The sequence below is a fragment of the Myxocyprinus asiaticus genome, chromosome 44 (assembly GCF_019703515.2).
Source record: "Myxocyprinus asiaticus isolate MX2 ecotype Aquarium Trade chromosome 44, UBuf_Myxa_2, whole genome shotgun sequence".
NCBI classification, from domain to species: domain Eukaryota; kingdom Metazoa; phylum Chordata; class Actinopteri; order Cypriniformes; family Catostomidae; genus Myxocyprinus; species Myxocyprinus asiaticus.
The window spans coordinates 3,456,652-3,475,401 of record NC_059387.1 but is presented as its reverse complement, the minus strand read 5'-3'; the positions used below and the strand labels follow the sequence as shown (position 1 = coordinate 3,475,401).

At 36.2% G+C, this 18,750-nt stretch overlaps 1 protein-coding gene across 2 annotated transcripts in view; it reads left to right on the top strand.

Moving 5' to 3' along the window:
- LOC127434233 (probable G-protein coupled receptor 158) overlaps window positions 1-18,750 on the top strand; it is a 245,547-nt gene that overhangs the window by 58,251 nt on the left and 168,546 nt on the right. For both annotated transcript variants that reach the window (XM_051686812.1, XM_051686811.1), the window contains exon 3: window positions 13,974-14,076. In XM_051686812.1, the coding sequence (XP_051542772.1) occupies window positions 13,974-14,076 (103 nt within the window). The remainder of the gene's footprint in view (window positions 1-13,973; window positions 14,077-18,750) is intronic.

Sequence of the window (18,750 nt, the reverse complement as noted above, 5' to 3'; positions counted from 1 at the left end):
CTCACTGCCAGCTCCCCATGCTAAACCGGTAAGCTTTGCTCTACCTGATAAGTTTGATGGTTCTGCTGAAAAATGCCGGGGTTTTTTACGACAATGCAAGGTATTTTTCTTGAATCAGCCTGAATCATTTGATCAAGATGCCAGGAAATGTTCTTTTTTGATGTCACTGCTTACTGGCAAAGCTCTCGATTGGGCTGCCGCTGTTTGGGATAAAGATACTCAAATCCAGGTTTCATTTGAATACTTCGTTCAACAAATCCACGAAGTCTTTAAGTATCCAGCAGGCGGCCAAGATATATCTGTTCAGCTACTTCATCTACACCAGGGTCATCAATCAGCAGCAGATTATGCAGTTCTGTTCAGGACACTAGCAGCTCAGAGTGGGTGGAATGATGTCGCTCTGAAGACTGTTTTCCATGAAGGGCTTAACCTGAAACTCAGGACGGAACTGATCTGCAAGGGTGAAGGTACGAATCTTTCTGAATACATAACTATGGCCATCAAGACTGATAACCTGCTTCAGAATGCTTCACGGCCTCAGTTTCGCTTCACCTCGAATTCTACAGTCTCAATACAGGCCCAGGCATCCACTGTATCACCCGAACCCATGCAAGTTGCTTACACTCGCGTTTCCATGGAGAGACGTCGACGCAACGAAAACCTTTGCTTTTATTGTGGCTCATCAGGTCATCTCAACGCTGCATGCCCATACAAGAAATCAAGTTCTACTGAGTCAAGGGAAAATGTGAGTACAATGAACACTATCACACGTTTCACATAATTTTCTGTTACCTGTAGAGGTCTCCACTGGTGATCATGTAAAGAGTTTTACAGCTTTAGTGGATTCTAGTGCTGCGGTTAATCTCATTAATCAAGAGATTGTACAAGAACTCCACATACCCACCATTCAGTGCTCCCCAGCAATTAACATCAACACTGTTGACAACACTCCTATTGGTACTGGCATAACCCAACAGACTGTTCCGATAACCATCAAGGTTGGACTTTTTCATGTAGAAAAAATCTCACTATATGTCATCAACTCACCCAAGCATGCTCTTATCTTGGGTCATCCTTGGCTGGCCATCCATGACCCATCGATATTTTGGAACAAAAAGGTGAGCTCACGCAACGGTCAAGTTTTTGTCACAAACATTGTCTCCATGTTGCTGTTTCCATGCCTTGTCTTATCACCAATATTGAGAGCCCCGAATCACAGAAGGAGCCCATGATCCCCAAGGAGTATGCAGAGTTCAGTGAGGTGTTTAGCAAAATTAAAGCTACACAACTTCCTCCTCATCGTCCATGGGACTGTGCCATTGAACTTTTGTCCAGTACAGCCCCACCGAGAAGCAAGGCATATGCATCGTCATGCCCCGAGACCCTCGCCATGGAGAATTGCATTGAGGAAGCCCTGGCCTCCGGTTACATCCGTCCCTCTACCTCCCCAGCTGCTGCAGGGTTCTTTTTCGTAGAGAAGGATGGAGGTCTACGTCCCTGTATCGACTATCGAGGCCTGAACTCTGTCATCATAAAGTACCGTTACCCAATACCGCTTATCCCCTCAGCCCTTGAACAACTCCTTGAGGCAAATATCTATACCAAACTTGATCTGAGAAGTGCTTATAACCTTGTCAGAATCCGAGAAGGGGATGAGTGGAAAACTGCTTTCATCACCACCAGGGGGCACTATGAATATTTGGTCATGCCGTATGGACTTGCTAACGCCCCTCTCGGTTTTCCAGTCCTTTATCAATGAGATATTCAGAGACTTATGGAATCATTGTGTGGTGGCTTACATTGACAACATCCTCATCTACTCACAAGACATGGAACAACATATCCAGCAGGTCAAGACAGTTCTATCACGTCTCCAGGAACACCAACTATTTGTCAAGTCAGAAAAATGTGAGTTCCATACCTCCCATACCACTTTCCTAGGCTAAAATATCAGCCATCAAGGTGTAGAGATGGATGGCTCTAAGATAACAGCAGTCACCGAATGGCCTCGACCTTCAAAAATCATGGAACTACAGCGATTTCTGGGCTTCGCCAACTTCTATCACCATTTCATCAGGAATTACAGCATCACTGCAGCCCCACTCATGTCGTTGCTCAAGGGAAAGCCCAACAAATTGCCTTGGAATGATGCCGCAAACCAGGCCTTCATCTCCCTCAAGTTAAGCTTCACGACCGCTCCAAATACTGAAACATCTTGACCCCAATCTTCCCTTCGTCGTTGAGGTAGACGCTTCAGATTGCGGGATTGGAGCGGCCCTGTCACAACATCACGGAACACCAGGCAAGCTTTACCCTTGTGACTTTTTCTCCAGAAAATTGAACTCTGCAGAGCGTAACTATGATGTGGGAAATAAGGAATTACTTTCCATGAAAGCAGTCCTCGAAGAATGGCGTCACTGGTTAGAGGGGGCAGTCCACCCTTTCCAGGTTATCACCGATCACAAAAATCTTGAATATTTCAAGGCAGCCAAGAGATTAACCATCGGGCTTGACGTGGGTTCATTGTTTATACCACTTGCTTTACGACTACCTCTATTTGCCTGCCGATTTGGGTTGTTTGCTTGTGTTCATAATAAACTTCCAGCACATGGATCCTAACACCGTCTCCATGGCCAGTTCATTACAGTAATGAAGTACAGTTACTCAAGTACTTTACATGCTGCATACCTATGATTTATCGGTCAATTGTATAGCTATATTTTTTTTATATAAACATTCAACATATTATATTCCATTTTGAGGATATTTGATGAAATCTCTGTGACATTTATGCTATGAGCTAATTATACTCCCTAAACAATTAGTAGCATTTGTCAGTGAAACACTCACCCCCTCAAAATTCAAATCAAGGGTCAACGCAGCTGCAGCCTGACGCTGCAATTAAAGAATGCGAGCTATTCCTGCCTAATGATGTTTGTCAGAGGGTCAGAGGACGTGTCTTTGTTAAAGTGTAGCCTCCAGTGCTGTCTGTACAACACTTAGTGTAGCACTGCTTCCCTTAATTGGCTGTGTGGAGAATCACTCCATCTAAATGTTCAAATTATTCCCAGTAAAATCATAAATACCTACAGTACAAAACAAACTTCCATTTTAAGCCCATTACAAGCTATCATGTGACAAAGGAATTTAAATAAAACTAAAGCATAGAATATTCTTATTTTCAATTAAATGTCTATGGGTAGCATCTGTGGCATGCAGTTACCACAGACAATAATTTAAAAATGTCTAAAGGAATAGCCTTGCAAGTGGATTGAGGGGTTTAAAAGCAGAAATATTAAGCTCGTACTTCTGTGAAAGGGCTATAAATTAATCAGTTAAAAACAATGCAATGGACAGTTTTGAGGGGGTCAAGGTTTAGCGGTTAGACCTGCTGGTTAATACAGTAACTTCACCATTTTGCTGGCAAAATAACATGATCATGAGTGTTGGGTAAGTATCTCAAAAAAGTAATCCAATATAAATTACTACATACACTACTAATTTCTTATGTAAAATTGTAATCATATTAGTTTACTGATTACTTCATAAGCAAAAATGATCAAATTACTCATTACTTCACTTTTAAGTTACTTTCCAAACTCAGGAAGAAATCGTTTTCACATAAACAATGGAGAGCATGATTTGGAGGTTGCATTTTTGCTCTTAAAATTATGTTTGTACTCCACTGACGGTTAGGATTAGGGCTGGTGTTGAAGTTAGGAGGTAAAGTTAATCACATACTGTATGCATTCGTGCTGACTGTTTTCCATTACTTACAGCTAAAACAAACAAAAAAACAACAACAACAAAAATGCCTATATGACCCCAACAACCCACTCAACCACCCAAAAGAGACAACATATGCTGAAAACAAAACACATTTTAACACATAACTAACATCAAATGCATATTAAATCAGTTAATCTGAACATTTCAGACATATAGTACAAGACCTTTTTGAAGAATCTGTGATAAACTATGTGAAGCTTGCATTTGACCTCAGTCTGCGCTTACATTTTTGGTTGGTAATGACACGAGTTGAGAGATTGGCAAGTCACACCAGTCCCATGCTAACACGCTGTACCATCTCAGCCTGAAAGTCCCGTGTTTAAAGTAGGGCTGTCAATTGATTAAACATTTTAATCAAATTAATTACATGATATGCTGATTAATTAATCAAATTAATTACAATAAATCACATACATAACAATATATGCTAAGAAAGTCCTTAAATGCAGATAATTTGACATTTGCATTACTGTGTCAGATGAGTAAATGATCAAATATACTTTACAAAAAGTGGCTGTAGAAATAATTGTTTTATTTGTTTTATTTCCATATCTTTGTACAAAAGTCTGTAATTGGCCTACAAAGTCAGTGAGCATGGCCATGAAGTTTTGGTATTTTCGTGCAAATCTAGGCACATGTGGGTTTGGTGAAATTGCGCACACAAAGCGCTAATGGGCTGGGCCAAGTGCAATTTAATTTGGAGGTTCTTCTCCGGTTATTATACCGTCTGTGTCCTATTATATAGTGTAGTCCATTCCCTGAAGCACCATAAAAAAATTTGACTTAGGTTCTTTTGATATTCATTAACTGTGTCATTGTTGAATGTCAGACACATCTCTATGACAGTGACATGCTCCTTTTATATGCATGAAAAATGTAGTTCTCATCAGGATTTGGATGTATGCTCCATTAAATCATAGTGTATGTTAGTGTTATTAATCAAATTGATCTACTGACACACAAACTACGGCTGGTATTAACAGTGAATGTAATGGCACACACTTCACTTCTACTGTTGATTTTGCTTTAAAAATTTAAATTAATTTATTAAATATATATAAAAATAAATACAAAAACAGGTGGAAAAATACCAATATAAGATCATAAATGCAATTGTTAACATAAAAATAATAATAATTGAAAAATAAACCATGACATAGAGAAAGTTTTACACAAAAGTTTTGTTTCATAAATCAGATACAACTGTGATTGTTGGGGACATAATTAGACATTCCACTATATTTTCAGAGTTTGGACATGAACTTTATTACCACCTGCTGGTGGAATCTTCAAACTGCTAATGCAGAAACTGAGTTTACACTTTGTGATAAAAACAGACATGGTTTTAAAACGTCTTAGCGCAATGACCTATTTCTCAGGAAAATAGCAAATTGCACTTTGCGGCATTTCATTACCTTAAAATCCACCTACAGTTTGCACGCATACACCCACAAATACTCCCACCCACACCCACTTGTGCATTGTGCTGGCATGAAAATTGTGCTTAGAATTAGCACGCTCACGAAAATTGGATAAGGTGTTGTGCACGTTGGTTTCGAGTAGCACTGCGCTTAGCACGGTCATTAAATAGAGCCCAATATGTTACTTTGTAATTGCTGGTCCACGTACACATACGTCAGAATCGAATCTGTACACATGCATCAAATGCGTCTTGCGTCTTGTTTTAAAATGCCATTAAAAACAATTATTTTAAAAATGTGTCTCGAGAACCTTGCATACAATTCAGCCTGGTTTTGTTCATTTAAAACTCAATAGAGCATTAACCTTAAACACATAATCTGTTTAGGAGAACATTTAACTCCCTTTTTACATCGGAACTGCCACGAGAAGTGTAATGACCACGTGATTATTTCTGTAATTTTCATGAAATCAGGCTCATTCCATTCTGTTGCCAATTGTTTTTGAGCGCAAGAACATACTGTATCTTGTGTGAATGACTCCTTGCAGTGTGTTCTCGATAAGTGAGGTTTGGTGATGGGAATAGGATTCAGATGGTAGTTCAAGCTCGAATTGCTCCAGTGGCAAGGAGGTAATGATGTGAATAATCACAAGAAAAAGACACAGACTTTCATGCATATTTCAGGAACCGTGTGACAGTTTCATCTAATGAATACCTTAACCATAATTCTCTATAGCATTAACATTATAGCATGAACATTACTTGCCCAACCCTAACACATTTAACGATGGATAAACAGGAAGCTGTTGACAAAGTAAAAGAGGGAAACTTGATGAGCAGACAGGGAAAGCTGTAGCAAGACACCAGGAGATCTATTTCCTGCTGCAATGCACCTTTTGTTTATAATATTATAGTGGAAGCTGCCAGACTCTGCCTTCTGCTGAGCAGCATATGGCGCAGACAGATCAGGCTGTTTTATTCGTGGAGACACCCGAGGACGGATATTAGATCCAAGGCAGCTTAATAGTTGATCTGCATCCTGGTCTCAGGACAGCTTCCCTCCGTATGGCCAACGTTTGACCTGCAGGCCGGTCTAACCCTCCGTCCCACTGTGCTGGTCTGCTTTACACTGTTCCTGGACCTGTCAGCCTCGCAGACACAAAATTATGAGCTGCTTGCTGTGTGCAGCTGTTCTAAGTTTAGCAGCACTTTCAAAGGCCCTCCTGCTGTTTTAGAGCACCACAAAAATAGATTCACTCCACAGCATTATTGTTCTGTACTCCCAGGCCAATTTGAGGAAGAGGTTTGCATATGCTTGCATATTCTCAGAATCTTGCTTGTGAGAGAGCAAAAAAAAATCTGTCAAACAAACAATGTAAGGGTAATTAAAGCAATTTGTCATTGGGATAATAAATGGAGAGATGGTCAGTGAAACTAACAATGATCCTGCCATCATGGCTGGAGTCTCTCACAGGCTCTAATATACCAGCACACCCTGCTAAAAAGAGCAGCATTGCTGGTCACGAACATTTGTTGTGTTTTAGATGCTGGTCGCCATCATAGGATGCTGGTGTGTTGGGGCCAGTTGTACCCAAGGAGGTCTATGATAGAGATATTATATATTAGCGTTTCCTGTTCTTAATGTCAGTTGCTTAGCTGGCACTGGTCAAACTTGTATTTTAATAGGATGAATTATTTATAATTTCGATGCCAAGATTAAATACATCAGGGGGCATTTGCAATTTCTGAGAGGGCACACGTTTGTCACTATACACTAATTAAATGTAACATTGCTAAAATGAGTGTTCCATCGCCGGATTTTGTGGATATGCAAAACTCTAAAACTATACCAAAAGTTCAAAATAAATAAAATAGTTTTTTTTTTTTTTTGCTCTACTAGAGCAATAGATCTGTCTCCACACACAGAACACCACATACCGCCCTTGAGAACATGCATGGATTGAAGTGCTTAAAGAAAAATGCACAGCGGTCGAAGTGAGGGGGCACAGTGAATAATAAACCCATGATGTTTTTATAAGTATACATATGCTATTATCGGTGGAGGTGTATGCTGGGGGATGTGCATGCATGTAAGGCACCTCCTGGCATGACAGTGTGACGCCACCATTAAAAACCCTCTCGCTCTGAGTGTGAGCCATGTCACTGGACCAATTAGCCTGACACACATGTTGGTGCAGCTATCCTTATGAGGTCTCTCCATAGACATAATGATTTTTATACTGTATGAAATATAGATTCTGTCCCCTAAACCTAACCCTCACAAAAAAACTTTCTGCATATTTACATTTTCAAAAAAACATTGTTTAGTATGTTTTTAAAGTGATTTGAATTATGGGGACACTAGAAATGTCCTCATAAACATAGCATAATACCCTTGTAATTACCAGTTTGTAACCTAAAAAAATGTCCTCGTAAACCACACACACACACACACACACACACACACACTGATAGCTGCCACAGCTATGCCTCTGATATTCATATAAAGACAAAGAGAGAATGAGAGAGACAGGGAAGTGTACACAGTAGAAAACAGGTGGACAGTGGTCACTGTGATTTATGGTGGACAAATTAAATCGATTCCACTTCTTTAAACTGTGATTCACTATTGTAAAATACACTTTGTTTACTCTATTAGCAATTACATTGCGTTTCTTAGCAACTTTTTTTTTTTTTTTTTTTTTTTTGCTGTTGCAAATGACACAATAGAGCTCAACAGTTTTTGCTCATTCATTTTCTCCATAGAAAAGTGATATTCAATAAATAAATCCAAACTGGTCTCATCGAATCATGTTACAATGATTCATGTAGTAACGAAATAATTGCAAAATAAATTTCACCTAGGTCATTGTACGTATTGCGGCAGCTTCCTGGTGAAATGAAATGAGGCACTCAAACAATTATTTTTTTAATTGCTTTCTTACAAATCACAAGTAAAACAGCAGATTATCAGTTAATAAACACTTACACAGGTAGGGTTTGTTGAATTAAAACTCGATAGAGCATTAACCTTTAAAAATGTAACTCGCTTTTAGCACCACACAGTGGTCATTTCAACATAATATCTTGAACCACATAATATCTTTTTGTAAAATGTCGCCACAGTCACATAATTTTCATTAAATCAGGCTCAATAGTTTTAAGCCTTGAATTAATCCAACCAGCTCTGAGATTAATCACATTACAGCATTTGCTTTTTTTGAAATGGGAAAAACAGACAAAGGCAGAATACTGTGTACTTTTAACAGCCTTTATGAGGGAATTAACTACTCAGAAGCATTGTGAATCATGTAATTGAATCTGTTCGGGTTTATTTGTCTTTTTAACTTTTTTTTTCTTTTTTTCAGAAAACACTTGTTTTTTTTTTTAAAGTCTTTATAATTTTTCAGTGAGATTTCCGTTCAAATTCAGCAGTTTTCCATGGACCTCAAGGGGTCTGTCTCAAAAATCCAGAAGGTCCATGGGAAATTCCTGAATTGTGAACACCAGTTTATTGATTTACATGTGACTAGATTCGATCAGCCTGGAAAACCTCACAACAACCCTTCTTCACTGATTGGTGGATCTCTCACCAGAATTATGGGTAGTGTAGTTCGTTCACCTAGAATTTAACAATTAAACAATTTTTTAAAAATGAATGTTGAAATCACACTGACTTATGACTTCTACAGAAGAATTTACCATCATTTAATAACCTCTGAGCTCAAGGCAGGTCTGTCTTGAAAGGTTTATAGGTTATCGCTAAAAATAAATTTGTCTTTGGAGATTCTTTTGACATTTTTACTTCCAGAATCCTACTGTTGCTATCTACATATATTTTCCTCTATCAAATGCATAAGGCAGTGTGAGGAGACAGAGTTAATGGTATTCCAGCTCTCATATTTAACCCAACACCTATGTCCTCAGTCTTAATCAATCCAACTTTCTCTCTTACTTTCTGTCTCTCTTCCTCTGATTATAAGTGAACGGTCTGAGAGTGTGTAGAGCCCCTGAAACAATCCTGTATCCTCCCAGCGGCAGAGATCTGATACAGTCTGTGTCTGTCTGCCTTTAATTAGGATAGAGCGTTCCAGCTGAAGCTCTCACCTGCTCTTTACTTCACCAGAAGACACAGTCCTTGCTTCTCAGCATGAGCACACACAACACCAGAGTCTTTTCCCCTCATTTCAGGCAGAAACTGCTAGTAGTTGTGGAATTTTGTAGCTTTTATTGCAGGAATTTCTGAAACTCAGAGGTGCAGTGCCCAGAGTACATGATGAAAAATATTGGGGGTGTAGCCAGGGACACAGATTCCAGGGGGGATGGGGGAAGGTAAACCTGTATATTAGATGCATTATAAAGGTATTAATAATGCACTACAATGCATTAATAGTACTTTATTATCTGTTAAAATCAGTTTTATGTTTTTGTAAATAATTGTTCAAGTTAAAAATCAAGTTAAAATTCATTAGGACATTTACTATGAACCTTAACATCAAATTGTTATTATGTTTCCAGCAGTGTTAGTTATTCATGTTTTTTGAGACGTTACAGAGATTATAGCTGATTTTCTGTAAAGCTGCTTTGGAATAATGTGTATTGGGAAAAGCATAAATAAAAACATACATATAAAAATTATTTGACTTGATTTGACTTTTATGTACTTATGTTTTTTTCTACTTTGGCAACAAAATCTCAATGTTCTCTCTTTGCACTGCCAAGCAAGTGATAGCCAGTGCTGAAGCATTTTACCAATCAGAAATTAGCATAAATAATTCTGATTCAAAGTAATGGCCAGCATCATCCAATCACTGCCAACCATGTTAAAATAAAATTATACATTATAAATTCTGAATCTATGTACTGATTACCATTGACCCATGTCTGCCAAACATGTTGAGTGATCTAAACATCATCCGCAGCATGAAACTTTTTGTCGGATATTAGAAGTGAATGCACTTAGCTGCATAGGAAAGCTATAGGATGCTCCCTTGCTCCCTGTTTAGTGAATAACTTAACCTCCAGTGTGCCGTCTGTCTACACTGGTCTCAGGACAGTTTGAAATGCACCTTATTTTCATCCTAACTCCATATAAATCATCTAAAAGCAAAATTTTCATCTTTTGGTGAATACACTGATTCTCAATGTGAAAATGCACAGTAAATATAGGATTTCTAAGGAAAATTTGCCCTTTAGTCCACAAATTGCTAAAATTTTTAAAAATGGCATATCAGATGAAACTAGAGACTCTAGTCTTTTGAGTTAAATAGGTTTCAATGTAAAAACTTAATGAGGTTTCTTACAGCATGTTGTTTTCAGTGCATTGAAAGTTTTAACCCTTTAATGACAGCCCAGAGTGTCCTGAACTGAGATCAGTTGGTTTAAATGAAATGAAATTATGCATAGCGTATAGCGAAGACAAAACACAATGTCTGCGCAGGAGGACAGGGGGTGGCACGAGGATATGAATATTCAGGCACTGCATTATTCAGGCATAATATAAAGTGTTAATATCGGTAATACATTTACTTTTACAAAGAGCATTTCTTACATTTTTCCATAAACATGCATTATTTGGTGAATCTCACGAAACCTGTCAAGAAAATACCCTTGTTCTATTTTACTCCAAAATCAAAAGAAATAAAAAAGAAATTATATTTAGGATAAATGAAGTCCATTTTTAGGGCCATTAACATTATTATATAAAAAAAAATTGTGGCACAGTGATATTACTTTCATAACAGTTACGAATATTTTACACCCAATTCTCATTACTGCAATGTGAATAAAGCTGGTCTTTATGATATTCTCGATCAAAAAATGTAGTACAAATATGAGATAATGCACTTTTTAATGTCAACTAATGAATTTCACTAACATTACATAATGCTTAATTATTTAATGTAAATTCAAATACTAACAAATGTTATTAAACTTACATTCATAAATGGCCTTGCACTTTTTAACATCTACAAATGCATTTGAATCCTTACAAAGATTTGTAAACTTTTTCATAAATGATTCATGAATGAGCTCATTAACTTTTTAACATTTACCTATTTTTTCATAAATTATACTTATTTTTACCACTTTTCATATTAACAAATTGTTTATTCATGTCCAGCAGATTAGTAAGTGAGGTCTGTAAATGCCACACATTTGCTGTTTGTTTGCTGATGCATGTAAGCGTGCTTTACACATCTTTACAAATCATTTATTAATTATTTGTGCATATTTTTACAGCACCTAATCTAAGGTTGAAACTATTCATCCATTATAAATGTTTATAAAGGTTTACAAATATTTATCTAATACATTTATGAGCATTGGACTTTGAGCTACTTGAACAAAGTTTATGTGAGAGGTGGTTTGTTAAATTGGTAACATTAGTTTAACACTAGGCTAACATTAGTTAATGCATTAGGTATCATGAACTTTTAACAATATATTTTTTACAGCCTTTATTAATCTTTGTTAATGTTAGTTAATAAAAATGCAGTTGTTCATGTTAGTTCATAGTGCATTAACTAATGTTTACTAATATATCCTTTGATTAAAACTATTATTATTACATGTTGAAATTAACATTAACTAAGATTAATAAATGATGTAAAAGTATTATTCATTGTTAGTTAATTTTAACTAATGTTGTTAACTAATTGTAACAAATGGAACCTTACTGTAAAGTGTTACTGTTCAATTTAGTTGTATGTTTGATTTATGTTTGATATGATCATTTGTAGATGTTAAAAAGTGTGACGCTAAATATGAAAGTTTAATGGCATTTGTAAGTATTTGAATTTACATTACTTTACCAATGCTTAACAGATCATTAGTTAATCTTAGTTATATTAATTAATAAACATAAACAAGTGCATTATCTCAAATTCCTAACTATTTGAATGTACATGAACTAATGATCTGTTAAGCATTGGGCCCATATAATGTTTGTTAATGATTTATTAATGAAAATGATCATAAAGTGTTACCATATACTGTATTATTCAAATTATAAGGTATTTATACACTGTTTATACATTATAGTACCTCCTTTGTACTGCTTTTCATATTCACTGATTTTAATTTAGAAAATCATTATACAAAAGCATATTTTTATTGTAAAACATTAATATGCTACAGTAATGAGAAACATCATAGTGCAAAGAAATTATGTGTGTGTGTGTGTGTATATATATATATGTGTGTGTGTGTGTATATATATATATATATATATATATATATATATATTTTTTTTTTTTTTTTTCATATTGATTTGGGGTTAAATATGACTAGGACATTTTCTAGTTGTGAGAATCACCCTTGAGTGATTGCTGATTCACAAATCAAAATGCCAACCATATCATTTGCATATCCTAGATACAATCTTTTCACTTCAAACAACCTCCTTCTGTTTACTGTGTACTTAGATCGTTTAAACGCTCTTTTATAGTCAATTTTGCCTGTCAGGCACTGTTTAATGAGTGCAGTTTCTTCAAAACGTTCTAATAATGACTTAACCAAGCCAATAAACACCAAACATTACATCTTAAAAATCACTCTTGAAAGGAGTCCAAGTGAATTTCTAAGTTTTATTCTAACAGCTCTTTTCCCTGTAATGTTCTCTGGATGTTCTCCTGTGGCTGTCTGACTTTAGACCCTGATCCCATAGAAGCATGCGATACAGAAATACAGTTTCTTCTCTCTAAAGATGGATTTGTGTAAGTGTCCTACAGTGCTGTGCATCATTAAGGCTGATGTTGCTTCTGTTCTGCTGAAATATGAAGGCTTTGGCTCTATATAGCTTGTTAAGTGTGTGCTGGAGTGGATCGATATTGAGTCGGGGTCAACATCTCCGCTGTGGGGCCTGGACTGCTGTCGTGAAACACTTAGGCCTGAAATACTGAGGATTATGATTATTCACTCCCGCCCTTGACCTATTGTTTTATGAAGAATAACCTCAAGATACGGAATTAATTTTCCTCTTTGAATTCAGCAAATGAACCTGTCTTTACTTCAGATATTAATTTTGTCCTGGCACATGCAAATGGATCTGTGCCAAACCTGTGTCTGGATATCTTGTTTGAATATTATATATCAGAGGACTATTTAAATTAGTGCTATCATATCCACACTGCTCGTAAATTGAACCTGCTGAAATCAGCGACAAAACTTGCCGTTGCTTCTCAGTCTCCCTAGTGACCCTTTCAATTAGTAGCAAGTTAGTTGTGTGTCTTTATTAATACAGAAGAGACTGTGTAGATCATATAATTAAGCCATAAGAGCTGTGACTTTTAAAACCTAGTGAGTTGCCTTACTGTCTATTGCCTACCTTGGCATCTCTAAGCCGAACTGACATGGAACCTTGTAAGTGACCAATTTGAAATGCTTTATATACTGTAGGCAACAACTCCGATAGCTTACAAATGGTGCTCTGCACACAAAGCTCACAGGAGACTCAACTCGCAAATTATTTCAATGGAGTTTGCCTTAACACTGATACTATGATCTGAACAACTTATAATGAAACATCAATAATTGTATAAACCATATAAGAACCATATAGTGTAGAAACTCTATACAGTGGAAAAAAAAAGTTTTTTAAGAAGAGTTTTCTTCTCCTAAGAACCATTGAATAAACTTTATGTTTAAGAGTGTACTTACATCATGCACGGATATATGAATTTTTGGCCCATGTGCCCCTTTTTCCAGGTATATTTTCTGTTATGAAGGTTTTATTTTTCCATATTCTCTCTATTTTTTGCAGTGTTTGCCAATTCCTGGTCATGGATTTGTGCTGGATAAGTACAGATGCCACTGCAAAAGTGGCTTTTACCATCCAAGCAGAGTTGCAGTCAACGGCATTAAAAGTAAGTACTGAGTTAAAATGTCATGGCTCAGTGTATTTGTTTTGTTTTAAAGAAAACATAAGGAATCTAACTGTGTAATCAAAAACTAGCATTTGGCAGAAATCTGATTGTCATTATATGTAACTCACAATTATAATTCATGTAGCAGATGCTTTTTGGTATAGTATAGTATAGTATAGCATAGTTTAGTACAGTATAGCATAGCATAGTATAGTATAGTACTGTATAGTATAGCATAGTACAGTATAGTATAGCAGAGCATAGCATAGTATAATATAGTATAGTACAGTACAGTATAGTATAGAATATCATAGTATAGTAGGTATATTTTAGTACAGTAGAGTACAGTATAGTATAGTATAGTATAATAAAGCATAGTATAGAATAGTATAGTATAGTATAGTGTAGTATAATAGAGCATAATGTAGTATAGAATAGTATAGTATAGTGTAGTATAGCATAGTACAGTATATTATAGCATAGGTTAGTATAATACAGTATAGTATAGTATAGCATAGCATAATATAGTGCTGTAAGTTTATTATAGTACAGTAGAGTACAGTATAGTATAGCACAGTAGAGCATATCATAGCATAGTACAGTATAGTAAAGTATAGTATAGTATAGCATAGCATTGTATAGTATTAGTGATGCACCGATACCACTTTTTTACTGATCCCGATCTGATACCAGTGTTGTTTTTTTTGCATAATCAGTTTAGAATATCTTTACATTATTGTGTGGAACTAATTGGGTGTACTCTTTAATATGTAAAGAAACACAAACTTCTAACTACACATTATTTCAATATAAATGTATTGCTTATTAAGAAAAACTTTATTGTTATGTAGTCTACTGGATAGTGTAGCAGCAAAATTAACAGTAATTTCAGTCTAAGTGTTCTAAGAAATGTTTTTTTTTTTTTTTTTTTTTTTTTTTTGTATCCGGATTTTAAAGGATTCAGATTTATTTTTTGTTCAGTTTAGTTGTAAGATATCGGTTCACTTTTCATTCATTTCAATCAGTTAGGGTTATTTTTTGGCACCCATTCAACTTTAATATTGTTATAATTTGTTAACAAATAATAATAATAATAAATTATTATTATTATTATTATTATTATTATTATTATTATTGACTTTTAGAATTGTAAATACAACAGTAATATTTCTCAAAAATGCACCTTTAAATTTAAAACCCTCTGGTTTTTATTTTGACATTCTAAACTCTCCAGGAAGTCCTGTATGTGTCTGTTTGTAGGAAAGTTCACAGTAGTTTAATTAGCTTCTTATTCAAACACCTCAGGTGCCGTTCTAAATACATATTATAAGTGAACCGAACTATTGAGCATCTACATCTGAGATGTTGTTTGTGAGTAGCGCTCAAATATTGCACACCACGTGAAGGCTAAAAATAGCCACGAGTGTGTATGTGTGTGTGAGTGTCAAAAGAGCAGTGCCATTCACTAACGCACTGGTGCTGGGCATACTATAATTTTACTTACTAAACACAGCCTTTTTTGATTCACAGAGCTATCGCACGTCATCAAGTGGCTTTGAATAAAATGCACGAGTCATATGAACTGCTTTAATGATGTTTTATAGGGGGGGTGGGGGTTAATATCATTTTTGGAGCTTGACATTAACGAACTTGACTAACACAGTATCTGATTTAGATCGGGCTCAACGGACCGATAACCGATAATCAGTCTAAAAATGTCAGTATTGGAGCCGATACCGATCTAGGTTTCGGATTGGTGCCATCCCTATATTATATAGTATAGTATAGTATAGTATAGTAGAGCATAGTCTAGAATAGTATAGTATAGTACAGCATAGCATATCATAGTATAGTATAGTATAGTACAGTATTACAGTACAGTATAGCATAGCATAGCATATAATTATATATTATAGTATAGTATTAAGCAGTCTTAAGTGCTGTGCTCAAGGATAAAAAATGAAGTTGCAACCTTTGTGTTTAAACCCCAACTTTTAAACTATTGGGTTACCACCATACGTTTGTGACAATATTTTGACATATACTTGTTAATCAGTCTGTCTGTTCATCTACCTACTGATCTACTATAGTATATCTATCTAGTATAGTATAGTATAGCATAGTATAGTATAGTACAGTATGGTATAGTAGAGCATATCATAGTACTGTATAGTATAGTATAGCATAGTATAAGTACAGTATAGTATAGTATAGTATAGTATAGTATAGTATCAGTGGCAGTTCTAGCTTGTATGGCACCCTGGGTGAAACCCGCTTCAACACGGCCCCAAAGTTGTTGATAGTGGGGGGGGGGGGGGGGGAATCTGTGTGTGCCTCGTGCCACCCCCCCACAAGATGCCGCCCTGGGCAACTGCACATCGCCCATGCCTAAATCTGCTACTGTATAGTATAGTAGAGTATAGCATAGTACAGTATAGTATAGCATTGTATGAGTACAGAATAGTATAGTATAGCAGAGCATAGTACTGTATAGTATAGCATAGCATAGTATATGATTGAAAAGTATAGCATAGCATAACATAGCATAGTATAGTAAAGTATAGCATTGCATAGCATAGTATATTATAGTATAGTATAGTACACTGCCTGGCCAAAAAAAGTTGCATACTCTCATATTTCGTTGGACCGTCTTTAGCTTTGATTACGGCGCGCATTCGTTGTGGCATTGTTTTCACAACCTTATGCAACATCACAATACAATATTTAGTTTTGGCTAAGATCTTGTATTGACGACGGGAGTGTCAAACCACTCCGTAAAGTCTTCTCCAGCACATTTTAAAGACTTTCAGTGGGGTTAAGGTCAGGACTCTGTGGTGGCCAATTCATGTTTGATGCTCCCTGAACCACTCTTTCACAATTTGAGCCCGATGAGTCTTGGCATTGTTGTCCTGGAATATGCCTGTGCCGTCAGGAAAGAAAAAAATCCATTGATGGGGTAGCCTGGTCATTCAGTACATTTGGTTAGTCAGCTGGCTTCATTTTATTGCTTCATAACGTTGGAGAGCCTAGACCTGACCAATTGTAGCGACCCCAGATCATAAAACTGCCTCCAGAGGCTTGTACAGTGGGCACTATGCATGACGGGTACATTGCTTCATGTGCTTCCCTTCTTACCTTGACGCGCCCATTGCTTTGGAATAGGGTAAATCTGGACTCATCAGACCACAAGACCTTTTTCCATTGCTCCACAGTCCAATCTTTATGCTCCATTGCAAACTGAAGTTGTTTTTTTTTCTGATTAGCCTCACTAACAAGTGGCTTTCTTGTGGCCACACAGCTGTTTAGTCCCAATCCTGTAAGTTCTCATCGCATTGTGCATGTGGAAATGCTCTTACTTTCACTATTAAAAATAGCCGTGAGTTCTGCTGTCAATTTTTTACGATGTGACTTCACCAAGCGTTTTAGTGATCTCCGATCACAAATAATTCAAGATTTTTTTCCGACCACATTACTTCTGCAAAGCTGACGGTTCACCACTATCCTTTCAGGTTTTAATAATGCACTGTACAGTTCTTAACCCAATTCCAGTGATCTCCCTAGCAGTGTTGGGTAACATTACTTTTAAAAGTTACTCCTTACAGAAGTAACTTAATTATAAAGTTTCTTTTTATAGAAAGTAAATCGTTATGTTACTTTTGCGTTATTTTTGCATTCCTTTTTTTTTTTTTTTTTTATCACCACCACTCTTTCTTCTGCTATGCTATGCATTCCATACAAATAAGCCATGCATTGCATACAAGAGACATTACAGGTCATGCTAGCTACTGTACAACACTTATGCCAAAACAACATAGTAAACAAACAGATATTTAGAAAGTCTACAATCAGTAGGTCTTCATGTCATATTTATAATAAAGATTCAATAACATGAATATGCATGATTTGTTTTTCCATCAACATGGCAGCTAACATGAATAATGAAGAATACCCACTGTCTTACCAAATGCAACAAAGTTCAACATCTGAACCTGCATCATATATGTCATCATATGCAATGCCCATCAACAATGCCAGAGTCAACTTGAGATGTTTTTCAGAAGTCAGGATAAAATTCAATGGGGAATGCCAACCTAACATGTTCAAGGAATAAGTCTGATGAATAAATTAATATTTTTCACTTAAGTCATTTCAGTACAGGCTAGTTGATCCATGGTGCGTACTGTGGACAGCCTACTGCAAACGCTCATGTTGATACAACTTGATTGGAATCGTTTTTAATGCTACCAAAATTTCATAAAAACTGTATGTTTCACAAAACACATTACTGTTTATTATAAAACAAAAATTTCAAATATTTTTAGAAACTAAGACATTTTCTCTGCGTACACAAACCATGTAGTACGTTGCTCACAGCCGCTGATCCAGAGTCAGCTTTTCTCATCCCATTCTCCCAGTTATGGGCAGCTGTATCACGCTGTATCAGTAGTTTGGCTGCATAAGTCAGAGAATTGAGTGAGTATTTCACCCTGTGTATCATGTCATGGCCAGTGGAAGGCTAGTCTTATAATCCCTCTGCCTAAACGTGTTTACTGATTTTTTAATGCAGCATGTATTTACAAATGAATCAATCACGTTTCTCTCAATGAATGTTGAATGTTAAATGCTTTAACACAGCAGTACTGATGAAAACTTATCCTAGATAAGTAGTTACAG